This window comes from Rhinopithecus roxellana, chromosome 10 (genome assembly GCF_007565055.1).
Source record: "Rhinopithecus roxellana isolate Shanxi Qingling chromosome 10, ASM756505v1, whole genome shotgun sequence".
In the NCBI taxonomy this organism is placed as follows: Eukaryota; Metazoa; Chordata; class Mammalia; order Primates; family Cercopithecidae; genus Rhinopithecus; species Rhinopithecus roxellana.
Window position 1 is genome coordinate 22,568,557 of NC_044558.1, and position 23,857 is coordinate 22,592,413.

The 23,857-nt window shown below is 37.0% G+C and overlaps 1 protein-coding gene across 5 annotated transcripts in view; it reads left to right on the forward strand.

Annotated features, from left to right (window-relative positions):
- The window catches only part of SCYL2 (SCY1 like pseudokinase 2), a 73,359-nt gene that overhangs the window by 40,922 nt on the left and 8,580 nt on the right, over positions 1–23,857 (forward strand). For all 5 annotated transcript variants that reach the window (XM_010383570.2, XM_030938867.1, XM_030938868.1 and 2 more), the window contains exons 5-13: positions 1,701–1,850; positions 3,097–3,318; positions 4,103–4,219; positions 5,172–5,297; positions 6,239–6,415; positions 8,473–8,595; positions 14,236–14,349; positions 17,338–17,470; positions 19,903–20,021. In XM_010383570.2, the coding sequence (XP_010381872.1) occupies positions 1,701–1,850; positions 3,097–3,318; positions 4,103–4,219; positions 5,172–5,297; positions 6,239–6,415; positions 8,473–8,595; positions 14,236–14,349; positions 17,338–17,470; positions 19,903–20,021 (1,281 nt within the window). The remainder of the gene's footprint in view (positions 1–1,700; positions 1,851–3,096; positions 3,319–4,102; positions 4,220–5,171; positions 5,298–6,238; positions 6,416–8,472; positions 8,596–14,235; positions 14,350–17,337; positions 17,471–19,902; positions 20,022–23,857) is intronic.

Below are 23,857 nucleotides of genomic sequence, written 5' to 3' on the forward strand. Positions count from 1 at the left end.
CCCTGAAACAATAGCTCCTTATTCCTCCAACTGCCCCTCCCTTATTTCCCCTGGCAACTACAATTATAGTTTCTGTCTCTATGAATTTGACTACTCTAGGTACGTCATGTAAGTGAAATCATACTACCGTATCATACTACTGTATCATACTACTGTTTGTCGTTTTGTGACTGGCCTGTGTTAGCATAATGTTCTCAAAGTTCATCCATGTTGTAGCATTTGTTAGAATTTCCTTCCTTTTAAAGGCTAAATAATATTCCATTATATGTATATACATAGCAATTCAAGTGTCCATTGATAAATGATAGTTGCTTATACATGTTATAAGCAGCTTATGTGCCCAGTCGTCTATCAATGGACACTTGAATTGCTTCCACATTTTGGCTATTGTGAATAATGCTGCTATGAAAATGGGTATACAAACATCTGTGTAAGACCCTGCTTTCAATTCTTTGGAGTATCTACCCAGAAATGCTGGATCATACACTGATTCTATTTTTAATTTGGGGGGGAACAATTATACTGTTTTACATAGCACCTATATTCCCACCAACAGTGCATAAAGATTCTAATTTCTCCTTATCCTCACCAGCAGTTATTATTTTTTTCTCCCTATTTTAATTATCCCATGGTATGTAAAGATGTGGATTTTCTTTTTTTCTTTTTCTTTTTTTTTGGAGATGGAGTCTCACTCTGTTGCCCAGGCTGGAGTTCAGTGGTGCGATCTCAGCTCACTACAACCGCCACCTCTCAGGTTCAAGCGATTCTTCTGCCTCAGCCTACCGAGTAGCTGGGTCTAGAGGCACGCGCCACCACACCTGGCTAATTTTTGTATTTTTGGTAGAGATGGGGTTTCGCCATGTTGGCTAGGCTGGTCTCGAACTCCGACCTCCTGTGATCCACCTGCCTCGACCTCCCAAAGGGTTGGGATTACAGATGTGAGCCACTGTGCCCAGCCTGAATTTTCTTTTTTTAAATAGTAGCCATCCTCATGGGTGTGAGGTGAGAGCTAATTGTGGTTTTGATTTGCATTTCCCTCATGATTAGTGACTTTGAGCATCTTTTCATGTGTTTATTGGCCTTTCGTGTCTTCTTTAGAATGTATGTCCAAGTCCTGGAAATCAGTGTTCGTTGGTTTGCCAAAAGCTACTCCTTGGAAACAGAAATCTAACCTTTAGTCTTGGTAGACACATTTGGTGGTGATGTCAGGGGCAAATATAAAAATTACCAAATATTAATCCAATGTGAGAATAAGTGAACTTCACTTGAATATTTGAAAACTGAGTACAATACTATTCAGGAAAACTGAGATTTCAATCTGAAGTGTAAGTATATAAAAATCTTAATATTCACCATCTGCAACTCAAGAAACAAAGATTCCCTCACTTTTCAAACTCAGAAACTGAATAAATTTGGACATCAAAAGATTCTTTATCTTTTCTTCTGCTTAATATGCATATAGGAAGGAACTTAATAGGTGTACTCTGGTTTTATAACTAGATTTTTCTCACTAATCCTCAGATTGTCCTGGCAATTGACTGCATCTATGTATACTTTGGTATTTATGATGAAATTTGATTTTTAGCTGACATGCAAAACTTTTATTGTGAGGAGTAGCAGTAATTATGATTTTTATGAGACATTTTATTGTAATTGAAAGGAGTTTTATTTAGTGTAAAATGTGTTTTTTCCATTTACAGGTTTCTGAAGGATTGTCATTCTTGCATAGCAGTGTGAAAATGGTACATGGAAATATTACTCCTGAAAATATAATTCTGAATAAAAGTGGAGCCTGGAAAATAATGGGTTTTGATTTTTGTGTATCATCAACCAATCCTTCTGAGCAAGAGGTAATGAAAGTTTTAGTCTTCTAATTTTTGAGGCCAGGGGAATTTTGATTGTATCTGGAATGGACTAGAAACAGGCTGTGTGGTACAGTGGTATGTTTAGATGTACAGCTTTATAGAAAATTTCTGGTGTTCATTGCACTTAAGAGTGTTCTTTGGCACATTACTACCACAGTAGTTAATGTTACTTGAGAAAAGGATGCAAGAGTTAAATAAATTTAAGAACTATTCGGTTAAATAGGGTTTTTTTTGTTTTTCCTCAGAATGTCAAATGCAATAACACATGTGACTCTCTAGCAGCATTTCCCGTTTATTGGGTCATGGAATATTCTTTATATTCTTTAGGGAGCATAATCATAGCAATAGCAATAGCTAACATTCTTATTGAAGCACTTTTCCACACACTTTTTCTGTACTTATTTAATCCTTACAATAACTCAATGGGGTATAGGAATAATACAGATAAGTAGGCTCAGAGAATAAAAGAACCTGCCTAAATTTTGGTAGATGTAAGTGATAGAGCCAGAATTTGAACACAGCCATTCCGCTTCCAAAGCACCTTTTCTTAATGATTAGGATACCTGCCTATTCATACTTAGAGAAACACTGCATTAAATCAGTTCTGCTTTGTGTTGATTGGGTCTGCATGGCATAGAAGATCCTTGGTGATGTGGCACTTATGATCCTTGGTGATAGGTTTTTATTATATGTAGTTGTTAGAGGGCCTGTGATTTGACCTAAGATTTATAAGTTGAGCAGCCATTTTTAAGGTAATCAGAACTAACTCGTATTAGTTGAATATATACCATGAGTGGGTCAGACACTATGCTAGGTCAAACTTCTACACATTTGTTTAATTCTTACTACAATCTTTTAAACTTTTTAACTAAATCACATAGCTAATTAGTGAAAGAACAAATTTCAAACAACAGTCTCTATCTGAGCTCATACAACTTTTGAAGCCTGTGTATCATAAAACATGAGCCAGACCTTCACATGTTCATATGACATATTACAGTGATAATTTGTCTTCTGGAAGAGACTCCAGTAATCTCAGTTGTAACAGTTCTTATTTCTCAGTTTGTTGCATGAACTTTTTTACATTTGGGGATTTGGGAATTTTGGGATTGAAGATGTAATGGCATATTTACTTGCATGACCGAGTAGAAATTTAAAGATAGATTGCTACTGCTTGATAGTTGTTTGGTTGAATTTGAAGTAACCCATGTAATTCCTTTTCTTACTACAGCCTAAATTTCCTTGTAAAGAATGGGACCCAAATTTACCTTCATTGTGTCTTCCAAATCCTGAATATTTGGCTCCTGAATATATACTTTCTGTGAGCTGTGAAACAGCCAGTGATATGTATTCTTTAGGAACTGTTATGTATGCTGTATTTAATAAAGGGAAACCCATATTTGAAGTCAACAAGCAAGATATTTACAAGAGTTTCAGTAGGCAGTTGGATCAGGTATTTGCCTATAAATAATTTCCTTGCATTAGAAAATTTATTAAATGTGTCTTTGATTTTTTTTCCAAAATATGTTCAGGAAATTGTCTAAATGACATGAGTATCTCATTTTAAGTTTGCATGAGATCAGTTTAACAATTTAATATATTTTTATTTTAACAAATTTGTAAGTAACGCAGACTAGGCCAGGTGCGCTGGTTCACGCCTGTAATCCCAGCACTTGGGGAGACCCAAGGTGGGTGGATCACTTGAGTCCGGGAGTTCGAGACCAGCCGTAACATGGCTAAACCCCTTCTCTACAAAAAAAAAAAAAAAAAAAAAAAAAAAAGAAATACAAAAAATTAGCCGGGCTTGGTGGCACATGCCTGTAGTCCCAGCTACTTGGAAGGCCAAGGTGGGAGGATCACTTGAGCCTGGGAGTTTGAGGCTGCAGTGAGCTGTGATTGTGCCACTGTATGCCAGCCTGGGGTGACATAGTGAGACCCTGTCTCAAAAAATTTTTTGTTTCAAATAAATAAAGAGGACTAGTTGAAGTTTGTTACTAGAACTTTAATCATGGCATTTGAGTAAATATAAATACTGGAACATTTTACTATAGGAATAGAAACAATTTTGGGTATTAAAGATAATGATTTTATTTTGCAACAATAGAATTAACAATTTGTTTAAAATGTAGTCAGTATATTTGTAGTAAAATATTGAGTAAATTTTTAAATGTTTTCTAAAATGTGTGTATCATTTAAAATATTTTATACTCATTTACTGTTATCACTCTTTTGAATAGTTGAGTCGTTTAGGATCTAGTTCACTTACAAATATACCTGAGGAAGTTCGTGAACATGTAAAGCTACTGTTAAATGTAACTCCAACTGTAAGACCAGATGCAGATCAAATGACCAAGGTGAGTACATGTGGATTTCTGCCTAAGACGGAGGGACAAAAAATGAGTTGAAGTAGATTAAGTTTTTGGGTTTTCTTTAAATTTTTTTCCCCCAGAGATCCCTATTCTGAGATTAAGTTCTTCTAAAGCAACAGTCAGATATAGCCCCAAGTAACATCTGTATCCTTGAATGTGTTAAATATTCAACTTTGCTTAATCTTACACAGCTAAGTATGTACATAATTGCTCTGATAGAAAATTAAGATTTCAAATAAGCGGAGTGCTAACAGTCACAATTAAGTAAACATATTCTAGTCTGCTGGAGAATTCATATTCCTTTATTTCACTCATATAACCATGGATTTTTTTTTTTTTTAAGACGGAGTTTTGCTCTGTCATCCAGCCTGGAGTGTAGTGGCACGATCTCGGCTCACTGCAACCTCCACCTCCCAGGTTCAAGCGATTCTCATGCCTCAGCCTCCCAAATAGTTGGGATTACAGGCACCCACCACCACACCTGGCTAATTTTTGTATTTTTTGTAGAGACAGAGTTTCACCATGTTGGTCAGGCTGGTCTCAAACTCCTGACCTCAGGTGATCCGCCCGCCTCGGCCCCCCAAAGTGCTGGGATTATAGGCGTGAGCCACCGTGCCCAGGCCAACCATGGATTTTAACTAATAACTGGTATTTTTATGCCTTCAAGTTATTTTATTTAATCTTTCAATATTTTACACTTACATAAAAAAGTTTTTACCCAGCCAATTCGCAGGTACAGATTCCAAAGATTTAAATTTGAAAAATAATTTATTTTCTTATTCAGAGCTTTATAATTAGAATATCTAAGGTGATCTTCAGCATTTTGCTAAATGTTTCTGAGTATTTTTTTTAACCATATTGTGACAGTTTCAGATATGAGAAGTACTTTCAACTTAACATTTATCAAAATACTTTATTTCCTTTTTTTTTTTTTTAGATTCCCTTCTTTGATGATGTTGGTGCAGTAACACTGCAATATTTTGATACCTTATTCCAAAGAGATAATCTTCAGAAATCACAGTTTTTCAAAGGACTACCAAAGGTTTTACCAAAACTACCCAAGGTTTGTTGTTGATAGTTTCTTATTAATAACCAGGATTTTAGAAGTTTAATGTTTATTTTGACTTACTACCATAACTGTTCCAAGGAAATAATATAACTTTGCCTGAGGTACATAAATGACTATAAAACACTGCCGACTGAAGCCAAAAGTTCAATGGACCTTTTTTGCACGGTCCAGAAATAAATAGGATAAAAAATTTAGAAGGATACTAACTAGGCAGAGACAGCAGTTGGACATTAACGGTCAGAAGAAGAGTCCATAAGCTATCATGTGGAGTTCACTGTCTCACCAGCAATTAAAGGGGTACCTCTGTTGATGTTAGCCTTTCCAATTCCTTTACTCCTTTTCTGACTTACTAAATGATGAGTGTAATACAGTTTTTAAAATGTTGGTGAATGCTGAAGAGGAATACTGTTGGAATACTAATAATTCCTGGTTGTAAAAACATTTCCAGTGTTTAATCTATCAGATATTCGTTGGTTACCTACTGTTTGTCTGACCCTTTACTTAGATGCTATGGAGAGTAAAGAGGAGGCATGAAATATTGTCCCTGCTTTCAGGCCCTTACAGTAAGTGTAGCTAGGGTTGACATGTGAAACAGTTAACAGTACATGATAGTGTTTATGTTGTGTGGTATGAATCGTAAGTAATGAGGGAATTAAGAGAGAAACAAACATAGCCCTGAAGACTAATTAGGGAAGGTTTCCTACAGGTAAGGTGACTGTGTGTCCCCTTTTACTCATGACCTTTCCAGTTTATGCTATTTATCCTTGCATAATTAGCAATAGCATCCCATTGTACTCTCAAAATATACCAGTTTCCATCATAAATTGTATGGTCACCTTACGTAAAGAGATTAGAGGTTTCAGACTGTAGTGTTAATTAATACTAAAAACCTGAAATAATTTTTTTTTTAATAAAAAAACATTTTTGCCTTTCAGCGTGTCATTGTGCAGAGAATTTTGCCTTGTTTGACTTCAGAATTTGTAAACCCTGACATGGTACCTTTTGTTTTGCCCAATGTTCTACTGATTGCTGAGGAATGCACCAAAGAAGAATATGTCAAATTAATTCTACCTGAACTTGGCCCTGTGTTTAAGCAGCAGGAGCCAATCCAGGTATGTTATAGATATTTTTGTGTATTTATCTACTGTTATTTATGATGGTGACTATCACTGAAAACAAAAGGAATGAATATATGACTTAAAAAAAACTGAGGTAAGTGTACGAGACTTTCTTTTCCATTAGTCAGAAAGCCACTTTACATGTTCGAAGCAAACTATTTTTAAAATTATGATTGAACTTTGCAGTTAAACGTCTATAGCTCTCCATAAGTTACCGTTTCAGAAAATAAACTGCAATGAAATTTTGCATGTGTTACACTGTTCTTTGTGTACCATATATATACTTTGTAGAAAGTTATAGGTTTAGGAAAATAAATACTTGTTTTTCTCTTGCACTTTGAAGTATCAGAAGTATTTTTGATTATTTTGTTATTTAAGTCTTTAATATGTAGGTGCTTTTTGCCAGTTGTTTCTCTCCATTTTATTGCTAATAACTACTTCCACTAGGATAGAAAAATGCTTACAGCACCATGGAAATGATGTGTGTGTGTATTGTAAGTGGAAAAAGTAATCAGTCTCTCATGTACATGATGTATATTTGCTACATTCAAGGTAATGTTGGATTTAAGAGCAGTAGGGTCACATACCTGGGTTGAACTGTGGCTTCTTTATCTCCTTACTTGAAGTATGACTTGCGTCATTACCATCTTAAAGCTTCTGTTCCCTCATTTCTGCAATGAAAAGGATTGTTGAGATTAAATGAAATTTTCTGGCACATAGCAGATATTGTTACATGTTTGTACCACTGTATAATAATATCTTGTTAGTTATATATCAACTATCTGATTTAATGGTTTTATGATTCTTTGTAGTCCTTCCCTTGAAAGAAGGGGAACAGAAGCAAGTATGTGGTGGTAAGGCGAGAGTTTCTGTGGATTAGGGAAAGAACAAGTGAGGGAGCTGTAGCCTTTGAAGCAGGATTCCCCCAAATGGTCAAGGTGTCATGAGGGAATGTTGGTGGAGCCACTGTTCCCTAAGCTATGCATCAGTCAAGATAGTACCCTAAGGAACCTATAATCTGAATTCTTATTTGTCTCCACTCTTTTTTTTCTTAGTTGTCCAGTTAAAAATACCTTTTGGGCCAGGTGCAGTGGCTCACACCTGTAATCCCAGTTCTTTGGCATGCCAAAGCAGGCAGATTCTTGAGCTCAGGAGTTCAAGACCAGTCTGGGCAACATTGTGAAACCCTGTCTCTACAAACAAATACAGAAATAAGCCGGGTGCCTGCCTGTGGTCCCAGCTACTCAGGAGGCTGAGGTGGGAGGATCACCTGAGCCCTGAGAGGTCAAGGCTGTGGTAAGCTATGATCGCGCCACTGCACTCCAGCCTGGGTGACAGAGTGAGTCACCTGTCTCAAAAAATAAACAAAAAAAAATTTTTTTCTTCTGGATATTCTTCCCTGAGTCTTGGCAAAACTAATTTCTGCATAAATAGAAGGGGCAGTATGTTCTTTATAATTTTGGTGTGTGTAAGAATGACTAGGGACAACTTAAAAACATTTTTTTCTAAAATTTTTTTGTAAGAGATAGGGTCTTGCTGTGTTACCTTGGCTGAACTCAACTTCTGGGCTCAATCATTTCCCCTGTCTCAGCCTCCCAAATAGCTGGGACTGCAGGTATGTGCCACTGCACCTGGTGTCTGGAATTTTTTCTTACACTCCTTCTCAGTTCTGTACTTCTCTTTTTCTCTTGAGCTTCGTAGAAGCCAAGTGATGGAATTTACTTCTTTGGGATATCTCACTTTACTGGCTTTTTTCACCCTGTGGCTTTCCAGATAGTTGGTACATGTGGGCAAGTGATAGATTACTGTAGACATGTGAGAGATTAGTCTTTATTTAATTAACATTTAAACTCAGAGCAGATGTTAAATATTGTGCCTCCAGAAATGTAAGAGACTTGATTTGTATGTTTTTGTCTTCCACGCCTTCAGGCTAGCAACATGGTGAGTGTCAAAATATATGAGTTATTCTTTTGAAGAAGCTTTACATTTGGCATATATTGAATCTCTTAAAGATTTCAGGTTTTAATACATTGTTTCCATTTTCTAAACAGATTTTGTTAATTTTCCTACAAAAAATGGATTTGCTACTAACCAAAACCCCTCCTGATGAGATAAAGAACAGTGTTCTACCCATGGTTTACAGAGCACTAGAAGCTCCTTCCATTCAGATCCAGGTACAGTATTTGATTTGTTTTTGTTTAATGATGATTTTGATTCTTAAAGCAGAAGAAGAGGTATAAAGTACATTTTGGATTTAAATCATAAAATACGTAACTCAATAGTAAATATATTTATCTTTTGAATCACATTATTGATATACTGTAACTAAAATATATTCACTCCTAACTAATTTAAAGAATCAGTGTATTGTAAGTGAAAAAAGTAATCAGTCTGTGTACATAATACCTGTATTATGAGGTCGATTTGTTGCTTTTATTTATCAGAAATGTATTATTATGGAAGAAGATTTGCTATATTGTAGTTTGTATTATTGTATACCTTCTTCTTTCTGCTTCTTTGTAAACTGATAATTATGAACAAAAATTCCAAAGATACATGTGCCTTTTTCTTTTCTTTCTTTCTTTTTTCTTTTTTTTTTTTTTTGAGACAGGACAGAGTCTTGCTCTGTCACCAAGGCTGGAATGCAGTGGCACAATCTTGGCTCACTGCATCATCCGCCTCCTGGGTCCAAGCAATTGTCCTGCCTCAGCCTCCCTAGTAGCTGGAACTACAGACACCTGTCACCACACCTGGCTAATTTTTGTATTTTTAGTAGAGACGGGGTTTCGCCATTTTGGCCAGGCTGGTCTCGAACTCCTGACCTCAGGCGATCCTCCTGCCTCAGCCTCCCAAAGTACTGGGATTATAAGCCTGAGCCACCATGCCTGGCCACATGTGCCTTTTTCTCATGCGGACATTGAGTAGGTATTTTCCCATACTCATAATTTTCCTTCATGCTCGGTAACTTAGTTTTCTATGTAGAGATGCTGTTTATTCTGCAGTGAAGTTAATTTGTACAGCAGGTAGATGGAAAAGCAAACAGTAATTTAGTGTGACCATTCTTAATGCATGTATAGTCATACTTTTGTTCCGCAAAGGCAATCTTAAAACACCATATACTTTGCCAAACTGTTAGTTTTGCAGTCTTTGCGATTAAAAGTTTGGTTCTATGAATTCTTTGTCTGAAAGAAATTCCAGATCACTATTAAAAGTGTAATTTAGGCCGGGCGCGGTGGCTCAAGCCTGTAATCCCAGCACTTTGGGAGGCCGAGACGGGCGGATCACGAGGTCAGGAGATCGAGACCATCCTGGCTAACACGGTGAAACCCCGTCTCTACTAAAAAGAAAAACAAAAAATTAGCCGGGCGAGATGGCGGGTGCCTGTAGTCCCAGCTACTCCGAAGGCTGAGGCGAGAGAATGGCGTAAACCCGGGAGGCGGAGCTTGCAGTGAGCTGAGATCCGGCCACTGCACTGCAGCCTGGGCGACAGAGCGAGACTCCGTCTCAAAAAAAAAAAAAAAAAAAGTGTAATTTAGTTTTTTCACTTTGAAAATACATACTTATGTTAAGAACATCTCACTGCACGATGGTTTCATAGTAAAAGCTTATAGTCTCTGCCGGTATAGACATTTTAATAAAATAGGATTTTTTTAAAGTTATTTACTCTAGAGCTTTTTTTTCTTAATATGAACCTAATACTACATATTTAAGGTCACTTTTTGAACTTAATTCAGTCTTTGTCTGCTAAGTTATTTCGTTTGTTCAAGGCTGTGAGGTTGATGTTAACATTTTTTTCCTTATAATTAGATTTGCCTTCTTAAAGGTGAGGGTATGCTGCCTTTGTCCAAATAACATGGATGAGTGGGGAAGGTGTGTCTACCTCTGTTTCTTAGTTCTTTCTAAAGAAATTGTGAATTATAGCCTCACAAAACATTACCACAGGCTCTGTGCAGCCAAGCTTGTTTTGTATTTAGTGATATTAAAGAAGAGGGAGGGGAAGATTAAGTGACACGAAATTCATTTTTCATTATAGTTAGTTTGGCCAATAAGTGTCAGCAAGTATTTTATTGAAGTAGTATATAATTCAGATTGACTTTTGTAACTTTGCTAAGTTTTGGAAACCAGCATTTCTTTCTTTTTTTGTTTTCCAGGCTGGAGTGCAGTGGCGCAATCTTGGCTCACTGCAACCTCCGCCTCCTGGGTTCAAGCAGTTCTCGTGCTTCAGCCTCCCAGGTACCTGGGATTGCATGCATGGGCGACCATGCCTGGCTAATTTTTTTTGTATTTTTAGTAGAGACAGGGTTTCACCATGTTGGCCAGGTTGGGGAAACCAGCATTTCTGGTACCATTCAGTGTAAGTCTTTAGTCACGAAATTAGTACTGCTTAGTTGATAAAGCATATCTAAACAATTAGGAGAATCCTGGAGAAAGCAAGAAATAAGAAATCTTTTCCTCAAGGTTCTTGCAAATAGTAGGCTAGAAAGTAACATCTGAAATTCATTTTTAAATTGAAGTTTTTAAAGTTAAGTTTGATTAGAAATATTTAAGAGGCTAGAGATGGTTCTGAAAACATTTGTACAGGTAGAAGATGGTTTGCAAAAGGTAGCGTTCTTAAAAAGAGGCATTATAAACATGTATATCAGACACCATTTTTGAACTTTAATTTACCTTTTAAATGGATATCGAAGTTATCTTCATCACCTCCACCCACCCATTATAAAGTGTAAAATAAGCAGAAGTTTCTGAGAATTTGCTAATTAGACTCCTTTGAGGTTTGATTTTGTGTTTTTCAATCTCCTGTTATTAAGTTCCTCATCCCGGCTGTTATTAAGTTCCTCATCCCGGCTGTTATTAAGTTCCTCATCCCGGGCTGGGTGCTGTGGCTCATGCCTGTAATCCCAGTGCTTTAGGAGGCCAAGGCAGGGGGATCACCTGAGGTCAGGAGTTCGAGGCCAGCCTGGCCAACATGGCGAAACCCCATCTCTACTAAAAAAAAAATACAAAAACTAGCTGGGTGTGGTGGCAGGCACCTATAATCCCAGCTACTTAGGAGGTTGAGGCAGGGCGAATTGCTTGAACCCGAGAGGCAGAGGTTGCAGTGAGCTGAGATCATGCCACTGCACTCCAGCCTGGGCAACAGAGTGAGACTCCATCTCATAAACAAACAAACAAACAAACAAATAAATAAATAAATAAATAAATAAATAAATAAATGTTCCTCATTTTGTCTCCTCTTTGGGAGAGAGCTCTCCCCTACATTAGCTAAGTGATTTAGACAGAATTTAAGATTTGCTTCTTTGTAACCTCCTGCTCTGAGTTTGATTGGATAGCATGGCACTTTCCAGTCGCTTTTTAATAATACAGGTATTAGGGGGTCCTTTCCTATAAGTCTGCCTGTCTCTGTCTCTCTGTCTTAAAGTCTGATCTTCTATAAGGAAGCTCCTTATGGGAATATAGAAACATAGTGTCCCACTGACTGCTTACCCTTGCCTATTCTTTTCTCCCAAATGTGGTCCTTAATTAATTAATTAATTTATTTATTTTTGAGACAGGCTTTCACTGTGTTGCCCAGGCTTGAGTGCTGTGGCCCAGACTTGAGTGCAGTGGCACAATCTTAGCTCACTGTGGCCTTGACCTCCCATGCTCTCTCAGGCTCAAGGGATCCTCTCTCAGCCTCCCTAGTAGCAGGGTCCACAGGAACACACACCACCATACCTGGCTCTTTTTTAAATTTTATCAGTCACTTAATTATTAATAGTTCTGAGTGGATGCAAACAATTAACTCTCTTACATTTGCCTTTTGGAAGCCTAGGAATAAGTTAAAGCAAATAAAATATATCCAGTGTTCTGATAACAGATTCTTAGTAGTTAATTTATTTCTACCATCTGACTGTAAATGGATGTCTTGAAGTTTGCCTGGTATTTTCAGTAGTATCCTTCCAAATTCACATTTGTGCTTCCATTTTCCTCAGTGATCCCTTCTCCTATGCTTTGCTACAAGGATCATCTCTCATAACGTGCCTGAGATGTGTGCACTTTAGCCAGTTAGTTCTCAAGCAATACTTCTTCTTTTCATTTTCTCATTTAGTTCGCTAGCCCCCAATCTTCCCTCCATTTTCCTGTTACTCCCAGAATTACCAGTTATCATTTCTACTATAGTACCACATTAGTTAATGAGAATGTTTTAAATCTTTTTTTCTCCCATTTCTGAGTTATGCTTGCTTTAAGTTTCAGAATTTGGAAGTACTTACAAATACAAAAAAAAAAAATTAAAATTCGCTCTCACAGATGACTATGGTTAACATTTTCAGATATATCTTTCTAGTCTTTTTTCCTGAGCCTGTAGATAGACACAGGTACCTACACATTTTAGAACTTGAGATTAGGTGCAGTAGCTCACACCTGTAATTTCAGCACTTTGGAAGACTGAAGTGGGAGGATCCCTTGAAGCCAGGAGTTTGAGACCTGCCTGGGCAACATAGTGAGACCCTGTCTGTACCAAAAATAAAAGATAATAAAATTAACCAGGCATGGCGGTGCGTGCCTGTAATGCCAGCTACTTGGGAGGCTGAGTTGGGGAGGAGGATCACTTGAGCCCAGGAGGCTACAGTGAGCTATGAATTTGCCTCTGCACTCCACCCTGGGTGACAGAGCAAGACTCCCCCCCCAAAAAAAAAAGAAAATTTTTTAAAAATTGGGATTATATAATACTGTGTCCTCAATTTTCTTCTCAAAATTATTAAACACTCTTTTAAGGCCAGACTCTGGTTCATGCCTATAATCTTAGCACTTTGGGAGGCTGAGGTGAGAGGATCGCTTGAGCTCAGGAATTCAAGACCAGCCTGGAAAACATAGTGAGACCTTGTCTTTACAAAAAGTTGAAAAATTATCTGGGCATGGACCAAGGCAGGTGGATCACCTGAGGTCAGGAGTTCGAGACTAGCCTGGCCAAATGGTGAAACCCCATCTCTACTAAAAATACAAAATGTTAGCTGGGTGTGGTGGCACGTGCCTGTAATCCCAGCTACTCGAAAGGCTGAGGCAGGAGAATCGCTTGAACCCAGGAGGCGGAGGATTCAGTAAGCCAAGGTCATGTCACTACACTCCAGCCTGGGCAACAAGAGCAAAACTCCGTCTCAAAAAAAATAATAATTATAATAATAATAATAATTAGCTGAGCGTGGCAGCATGTACCTGCAGTCCCAACTGCTCAGGAGGCTGAGGCCAGAGGATCGCACAATCCTGGGAGGCTGATGCTGCAGTGAGCTATGATTGCGTCACTGCACTCCAGTGTAGGTGACAGAGCAAGGTCCTGTCTCAAGAAAAAAAAAATTTAAACACTCTTTTCAATATATTTTTTTAAAAAGTGTTTGTATTTTATCATATGGATATATGTAACAGCTAAGAGAATTACTTGAGAGGAGTATTTTTACATGATTTCATACTTGATTTTCTCTTGTTATGAAAGATAGCAAAACTTACGTGTTCTTGTTATTTAAACGTAAATGAGGACTTGTGTTATCAAAGAAAGAGATTAGGAATGAGATCAGGGAGTTTGGGTATTATGCACTAGTTATTATGACCTAGTATGACTTTGAGTAATGTCTTCTGAGCTTTTTTCTCAGCTATAAAACTGAAAAGTGATTATAACTATTCATCCATTTTTCAAAGAGTTATTGAAAGGACCAAATAATATATATGAAAATTTATTTCAAACTGTATGACAGTTTAGGCATGCAAATGCAAAACTTTATAATATCTGAGAGAAAAGATGAGTCTTTCCCTAATATTGATTCAGTTTACTTTCTTGATAGGAGCTCTGTCTAAACATCATTCCAACCTTTGCAAATCTTATAGACTACCCATCCATGAAAAATGCTTTGATACCAAGAATTAAAAATGCCTGTCTACAAACGTCTTCCCTTGCTGTAAGTAATTGCATATTAATTTTTGTTTTTCTTTCACTTGTCAGTGCTTTAAATCATTTTCTTATTGCTTAATAACCCTTTTATAGAATTCTGATGTATTTCATCTTGGCTATAGATAACCTGTATATAGTACTGTGAAAATGAGCTGTTTTCTTTGATACATAATTTATAATATTGCATTCCTAACCTTACTTGCCGTCCCTTTACTTTGAGTGTTTCAGTGAAAAAGTTGGGTGATTATTTTTTTCTTAATTCTTTTCTGCTTTAACTCAATTTTTTTTTGTTAGTTTAAAAATATGAGAGTTTAACTTGGTATCTAAGCCTAAAAACTTGTTGAATAGTTTCCTTTTATAAATAGCCTTTATTTTTAGTTATTGGTCTGTAAATCTCTTATTTCTTACTGACTGGCTTACTTTTTAAAAAAGTAGAGTACAATAAAGCAATAAGTTAATATGAATACAAGTAGGAGAAACAGTTGTACTAAAAAATGTAGACCAAGGGAATAGATGCCTTCTTTGAATACAAAATTTTAACATTCAGTTACTTGTTAGTCAAGGAAGGTAGAATTGATAACAAAGTTTTCATTATCTCATATTGAAAGCAATAAATGTCCCCAACCTTTTCTCTAACACTAAATATAATAGTTTATCACATTGATACTTCTTTATAGAAGTAATTTTGAATGCTGTCTTCAAAATAGCAGCTTTAAAGAGGGAGAAATGTTCTCTTTTGCCTAACCAGTTCTTTATATTGATTTTTGATAATGGGCATATTATTAAATTTGCATTTTGTAAAGCTGGTTCTCTGGAAATCCCATCTTTATCTGATGGAATGTGAATTTAAATAAAAATAAACAGCTTAATAAAATTATAGGCAAAAGCAATTTGAATGATATGATTTTATCTTATAGCCATTGAATCTATTTTAGTTTATGTTTCTTGGTTGAAAGGCTTTGAAATGGAAAATGTAACATCAAAGTAGAAAAACAAATCATTACTGAAACAAACAAGCATGAAATGAAATAAAGTCAAGAAGCTTTAGTTCTCATTCTCACTTTGTTACTAACAACCCCTGTGACCTTGAAAAGTCACTGTGCCCCTCTGAGTCTTTTCACTATCATTAAGAATAGCTGTTTTCTCTGAAATTCTTAATTTTATGATTGAATTTTCAAAATAGATGGTAGTAATATACAGCTTAACATTTAGTTTTCAAAATGCCCTTTAGAAGATGTTATAATCATACTATATACCTTATTTTATGGCAGCATAAATTTATTTTAACATACATTTTCTCAAAGTACATGTTGTAGGCCGGACGTGGTGGCTCATGCCTTTAATCCCAACACTTTGGGAAGCTGAGGCGGGTGAATCCTGAGCTCAGGAGTTCAAGACCAGCCTGAGCAACACAATGAGACCTCGTCTCTACTAAAAATAAAAAAATTTAGCTGGGTGTGGTGGCATGGCGGGAGGATCACTTGAGACCAAGAGGTTGAGGCTGCAATGAGCTGTGATTGTGCCGCTGCCTTCCAGTCTAGGTGTCAGAGCAAGCACCACCCCCCCAAAAAAAACAAACAAAAAAAAAATCCAAAACCAAAACCAAAGCAAAACAAGAGTACCTGTTCTAGTTCAGTTCTGAGCATATGCAGGCAGGGGTATGTAGAAATGGGAAGCATGGATACTTAAATGATGTGAATTGCTGCCCAGTGATATTTATGTTTCTTTTTAAGATGCCAACTGGCCCTTAAGGCGTGTTGTTTTACAAGAAGTTGTAATGAATGTAATTATATTTAGAACAGTAACTAGGAATGGATTTATATTTTATATGTCACCTTTTAAGTGGATTTTGGATAGCACTTTCAGTGTTTCTGCCTACCTTCAGAGTGGCAAATAGGAATTCCTAAATTGTATTCATAGTCCTATATCTCTAAAAGTTTAAATTTCTAATTAGGAAATTCCTGAATCATTAGTTAGAATTGTATCTTAATACTCTTCCCTGAAAATAAAATTTTTAAAAATTCTACAGAGTTAGGTAAAATGCTCCAAGAGCTATATTTATTCATTACTTACATGACTAATATTTTATATATCATAAAAGTAAATAAGTATTTTCAGTTTTGCTTAATATATATATATCTCAGTAGAATGCAGCTGTTCCTTTTATAAAACTGATTATGAGTACAAGTAGAGCATTCAGATACCTTTTTGAATTTATAATATCTCTTGTGTTTGAATTTCAGAAAACAATTGTATGCTATTTTTTAGAAATGGAAAAATTTCCCCATTTTTCCTGTAGAACTATGGTGCTTTTTTAGCCAACAAAATTATTTTCTGCCTTTCTTGTTTAACTTTTTTTGAAAACTGGAGTTTTGTTAATACTATGGTCCTGACTTAAAGATATTCTATCTTAAGAAATTCCAAATAGAAGTAGGGTATGATGTGTTTATCAAATAGTCAAGTAAATATGGAATTTTGATAAAAGCTTCTAAATAAGAGGTCTTAATAACTGTATATTTAGAAATAGAAAACAAATATATGGATACCTTCACATGTTAAAATATTTAGTTTAAGAATGAACTGAACCTAACTTACAGTAAAATACTGGAATGTGGGTGAACTTGATCACTTGGTGCAAAGAATGTAGTCCTTTTTATTATTCAAATGTCCCCAAAGGAGTGTTCTTATGATAGTAACACATATGTAGTAAAAGTTTCTCAAATCCTAATCACTTTGAAATGTTACAAAATTGTAGTCATTCCTTGTCTTTATCTCACTGGTGACCTGGTAAAGCAGTCATAAATTATTTGTGAGACAAACCAGGAAAATTAGTAAATAAGTGAATTTCCTATGTTAATAAAGAATGAGAGCTTCTAAATCTACTTTTGTTCTTGAGACTTTAACATATTTATATGAAGATTAAGTTTGCACTTAAATATTTTGTTCTAGATTTTGGAAACTTTAAATGACTAATGCAATTTACCTCTTTTAATAGGTTCGTGTAAATTCATTAGTGTGCTTAGGAAAGATTTTGGAATACTTGGATAAGTGGTTTGTACTTGATGATATCCTACCCTTCTTACAACAAATTCCATCCAAGGAACCTGCAGTCCTCATGGGAATTTTAGGTAGCTGAAAATTTAATGTCATTTGATGCTGTTTTATCATGCAAATAAATTTTCCAATCTATAAAACCATTATACTCTCCTTTCGTGTATACAGCATTTCATAATTGAAGAATGATGAGATAAATGTCATAATACAACCTTTCTCTTTAAGTTTAGCAAAAGCAGTAGGATCTTGATATTTATAAAGAAATAAGATGTTTAAGAATTCTAGCTTTACAAATATCATGATAGCTAGTTTTCCCCGTAAAGTGGTGCAAAGTGAGAGAGGCAAACAAAGCTACTAGAAATGCTGATACTGGTCTTAGTAGTAATACCTGAGGTTTATTTGATACTCAGTTTGTAAGAGGCAAAGTATTTTCTCTGCATTACCTTATTTTATTCTTCCCCAAATTCAATGAAATAGGTACTATTGTTTCTATTTTACAAGGAAACTGAGGCTCAGAGATGTGAAATAACTGATTCAAGATCATGCAAGTGATAAGTGGTAGGAGCTGGTTTTCTAATATATTTTGTGGCTGATATGCTGATGAAGCATGTTAACCTTATAGGACATTGTGTGCTGTCAGCATAATTACAAATTACTAAGAAACTCTGAAATCATTTATATATAGTTAAAGTTATGAAAGTCCAATCTGGAAATGCCAGGGGTCTGCTGCACTATAGCAGGCATAGCTATAGAGTCACTAAAACGTTAACAAGTTCATTTTTATTTAATTCAAGGTTGTTAATTTTTTTTTTTTTTTTTTGAGACGGAGTCTTGCTCTATCGCCCAGGCTGGAGTGCAGTGGTGCCATCTCGGCTCACTGCAACCTCCGCCTCCTGAGTTCAAGCAATTCTCTGCCTCAGCCTCCTGAGTAGCTGCAATTACAGGCACCTGCCACCACGCCTGGCTAATTTTTTTGTATTTTTTGTAGAGACAGGGTTTCATCATCTTGGCCAGGCTGGTCTTGAACTCCTGACCTTGTGATCTGCCTGCCTCGACCTCCCAAAGTGTTGAGATTACAGGCGTGAGCCACCGTGCCCGGCCTGGTTCTTTGTTAATATTTAAGAAAAACTATATTATTCATCCATGTATTCTTAACACCTAATATAGTGCTTGGCCTGTAGAAACTGCTCAGTAAGTATTTGTGGGAATGGTTAGGAAGTATTTATTGTGGACCTCTGTAGACATAGAAGGTACTCTAGGGATATTGCATGAATCTTTTGTGCAGAAAGAAGTTTGTCTTCTTGGCTGGGTGCAGTGGCTGACACCTGTATTCCCAGCACTTTGGGAGGCTGAGGTGGGCAGATCACTTGAGCCCAAGAGTTCAAGACCAGCCAGAGCAACATGGCAAAACCCCGTTTCTACTAGAAATACAATAATTAGCTGGGTGTGGTAGCTTGTGCCTGTAGTCCCAGCTACTTGGGAGGCTGAGGTGGGAGAATCACACGAGCCAGGGAGGTTGAAGCTGCAGGGACCTATTATCGTGTCACTGCATTCCAGCATGAGCAACAGGACAAGACCCTGTCTCAAAACAAAAAAAAAAAAAAATGTCTTTTTGAGCAGGAGTTTGGCATAGTAGAAATTCAAGCCCTGGCTCTAATCCTGGCTCTGTCAGTTCCTGAGGTGACTTTGAAAAGTTTATCCAATGAGGATGAGACTAACGTCATTTTAGGATTCTTGTGAGAATTCACTGAAACAAAGGGAAAGTAACAAACACAGTGCTCAGCAAATAAGCATTTAGTCAGTGCCCAGTAAAGTTACCCTTTGGGTATATAAGTCATGTGCACATTAACAGAATAATGGCAGATGGTATTTCACAAAGCTTTGGATTATGTACAAAACACTTGGAACTCAAAGGCATTCAGAGAATGAGGAGAAAATGTACTCAGTTTACCAAATGAAGGCTTTGTGGATAGCTGTAACAAGTGGAGTATTGAAGATTGAGTAAATAGGTGAGACAATAGGGAAGGATTTTGTGGAGTTGAATTCAGTTATTAAATTTCAGACATGTTGAGTTTGATTTGCTGAAGAAGTGGATAAAGGTGTAGGACTTACATTTTGATTTACACCCTTTAAAATAGATGCCTTGAGTATGATTTCTGAAGTATATATTTAGATGTTTCAGAATAAAAGGCCATTCTGTAACTTTACTGCTGCACAATAAGAATTGAACATGGTTCTGATAAGCTTCTAATGTTATACTGTCATTAAATGTGCTCCTAAACCAAAAGAACACAGGATAAATATGTCGTGGTGTTTAAATCTGGCCTGATGATAAAGGCTGAAATCATTCTGATTCATATGTAAGAACATCATTATTCTAGGCATTGATTGGAAAAAATTTGTACTACACAGATTATCAAGGGATTTCGTATACATATATTATTTTCATGATTTCTATGAATTGATGGTGTTAACTTAGGCAATTTGTCACATTCTTTTCCATCAGGTATTTACAAATGTACTTTTACTCATAAGAAGTTGGGAATCACCAAAGAGCAGCTGGCTGGAAAAGTATTGCCTCATCTTATTCCCCTGAGTATTGAAAACAATCTTAATCTTAATCAGGTAGGAGTATTTTTGTGCTTTATTCATTTTATTGAGCTTACTGTTTTCTTGGCATTAGATATATAAATATATTATAAAGATTGGTTAAAAAAAAGGTGGGGGTAAAATATGCCACAGAACTAAATGAAGAAAGTTTGTGGGGTGACTTCATTGATAAATAGTAAATGAGCAGGATGTTGAAAAATATGTAGGATTTGGGACTACTTTAAATCTAGGGCTGGAAAATTGACATGAATGAAGAACAAAGTTATAGAATGTGTTTGGGGAGTATATTCATTATTTATTGATTGCTACAGAACAAATCACCACAAACTTAGGGGTTTAAAGCAACACAAATTTATTATCTCACAGCTTCTGTGGGTCAGGCCAGGACATGGCATAGTTGGATTCCCTGCTCAGGGTTTCTCACAGTGCTGTCTATAGTCAAGAACTTGGGGTTCATTCAAGGCCCAGCTACAGAGTGATCTGCTTCTAAGTGCACTTACATGGTTGTTGGCAAGCTTCGGTTCCTTTTGGGCTGTTGTGCTTAGGGCCTCCATTCTTAGCTATTAGCTGGATACCACTGTCAGTTCCTAGCCACATGGGCCTTTCCAACATGGCAACTTGTTTCATCAAAGCCTGCAAGAGAGAGTCTGCTAGCAAGACTGAAATTACAGTCTCTTGTATTCAAGGAAGTGATATCCCATCACCTGTGCCATAGTCTGTTACTTTAGAAGCAAGTCACAGGTTCAGCCCACACTCAAAGATAGGGGATTCCACAAGGGCATGAATGGCAGGAGGAAGAGATAATTGAGGACCATTTTAGGAGTCTGTATTCCACTTGGAAGAAATAATTCAATTTGATTGGGAGATATATATAATACAGTAGGAGAATGAGAAAGGTACATTGAGACTAGAATAGGTAGACTTAAAATGTCTGTCTGGTTTAGGTATTTGCACTTTCAAGGTGTGGTAAATGTTTGAGCTAAGGAATAATGTATCCAAAGAATATTGTGGAATTGTCTCTCTGCATACCTCTATCGCTGTTTGTCACAGCTGTGTTCTTATGTGACTGATTCTTCCTGAAGATTAGAAATTCCTCAAAGGTTATTAGAGCTTATTCTTCATTATAGCCCCAGCACTTAGTGCAATGACAGAACCAAAAATATTTATTGAATTGAGAGAAAATTGAGGTACAGAGTAGACGAGTCATTTTTGTTCACAACAGAACTAGTATTTAATGAAATATAATGGAAAAGCCTGAGTTGGGTTACTGTTTAACTGAGAGCATCAGAGATGGATAGGCAGGGAGGATTTAGAACCAAAAGTGAATTACAGCAATGAGGGAAGCAGAAAGCTGGAAGTTGAGAGCTTTTGGCATTGGGGAGAGTGCTGAGCGAGCAGAGTTTTGGGAGGCAGAGAAATTTGTAAAACTAATCAGAACAAACATTTCATTTGAAGTAATAGAGTAAGTCTTTGAAAATTCGTTCCTTGGTTTTAATTTTTTTTTTTTTTTTTTTTTTTTTTTGAGATGGAGTCTCGTCCTGTCACTCAGGCTGGAGTGCAGTGGTGCCGTCTCACCTCACTTCAACCTCCGCCTCCTGGGTTCAAGCAATTCTCATGCCTTACCCTCCCGAATAGCTGGGATTACAGGCGTGAGGCACCATGCCTGGCTAATTTTTGTGTTTTTAGCAGAGTCGGGGTTTCACCGTGTTAGCCAGGCTGGTCTCAAACTCCGAATCTCAAATGATCTGCCTGCCTTGGCCTCCCAAAGTGCTGGGATTACAGGCATGAGCCACCACGCTCGCTCCCTAGATTTTAATTTTTTGTTTGGTAATTTCTTCGTATCTTGGATAGCAGAGTTGAGGTTAGGGTGGGCAAAGAAGGGAGACAGTGAATATTGGGGAGGAATAGGATAATATGCCTAAAACAGTCTTCAACTTTTTGTCATTTCTGTTCTTAGTTCTCATGTTTCTGATTTAGTGTGTTTTTAAATATTCCCAAATGCTTATTTTAGGATATATAGGCTCACTCCTGTCATCCCAACACTTTGGGAGGGAAGGGTTAGGTGGATCACTTGAGCTCAGGAGTTTGAGACCAGCCTGGGCAACATGGTGAAACCCCATCTCTATAAAAATACAAAAATGAGCCAGGTGTAGTGGTGTGCGCCTGTAGTCCCAGCTACTAGAGGGAGCTGAGGGAGGAGGATTGCTTGAGCCTGGGAGGCGGAGGTTGCAGTGATTTGAGATTGCACCACTGCACTCCAGCCTGGATGACAAAGCAAGACCCTGTCTCTAATTCCATTTGAAATGTTGTGTTGATTTACTTCAGCTTAGTGTTTGTTTTTGTTTTTTGTTTTGTTTTGTTGGGGGGGTGGCTATTTTCATCAACAAACATTTTGATTCCTGTCTTCTTGTATTTTACAGTAGTTTAGCATGGATGTGATCTGCCTTCCCATTTGTTTCATGGTCAGGGTTTCTAATTTAAGACTGCCTTCGTAGTTCCTTTCTGATTTAAGATGATTTAAGTATATTATACATTAAGTGACAAAGATAAGTAACTTAGGAAAATACATTTTCAACATTTGAATAAAAAACAGCAAATGCCCTGCAGCAGTCCACTGAATAATCAATAACTTGTGTTTGAGGGGGGTTCCTAAGACCACTCCCAGAATAGATGATTCAGTAGAAGGACTCACAGGACTCAGCATAGAGTTATGCTCAGGCTGTGCTCTATTATGGTGAAAAAATATAAAGCAAAATCAGGAAGGGAAAAAGGTTCATAGGACAAAGTCTAGGGAAACCAGGCACAAGCCTATAGAGTCTTTTCCCATTGAAATCACACAGGATTCCTCTTGTAATGACTTGTGATAATCGGTGTGAAATGTTGCCAACCAGAGAAACTCATTAGATGAGACTCAGTGTCCAGAGTTTTCAATGAGGGCTGAGGAAGTAACACCCTCTGCCTGGCATGTACTCAAATTCCAAACTCCCAGAAGGAAAGCAAGTGTTCAGCATAGAACATATTCTTTGTACACACAGTTTAGGCAAGTAAGCCACTGTTACCATTAATAATAGGAACTTTTCTGAAATCTGAGTTCCCAGACACCAGCTAAAGGCCAATTTTGCAAGCAGGAGTTTTCAAGGATAGCAGTTTATGTCTACAATGTTAACTCTTTCCTGCACAAACATTTAACAATATGGATGAATCTCACAAACATGTTGAGTGAATGAAGCCAGGCATAGAAGAGGATCTGCTGAATGATCCATTTATATAAAGTACAGCAGTCTAAGCTATGCTGCTAGAAGTCAGAATAAAGTTTACCCAAAGGGTGTGAGGGTGAAAAATGACTGGAAGCGGGTATAAGGAAGCCTCTGGGATGTTGACAATGATTTTACTTTGTTTTTGTTTTTGTTTTTTGAGACGGGGTCTCAGTCTGTCTCCCAGGCTGGAGTGCAGTGGCACAATCTCAGCTCACTGCATCCTTGACCTCCTGGGCTCAAGTGATCCTCCCACCTCAGCCTCCCAAATAGCTAGGACTACAGGCATGTACCACCACTCCTGGCTAATTGTTGTATTTTTTGTAGAGACGTGGTCTCTCCATGTTGCCCAGGCTGGTCTCAAACTCCTGGGCTCAAGTGATCTTCCTGCCTTGGCTTCCCAAAGTGCTGGGACTACAGGTGTGAGCCATGTGCCTGGACCAATGTTGTTTCTTTATCTGGCTACTAGTTACATTGGATGTGTTCAATTTGTGTGGATTGTGGTTTTGTTTTTTTTTTTGTTTTTTTTTTTTTTTTGTCTGTGCACTTTAACATGTATACTTTTCTGTTAGTATATTATACTTCAATAAAAAGTTT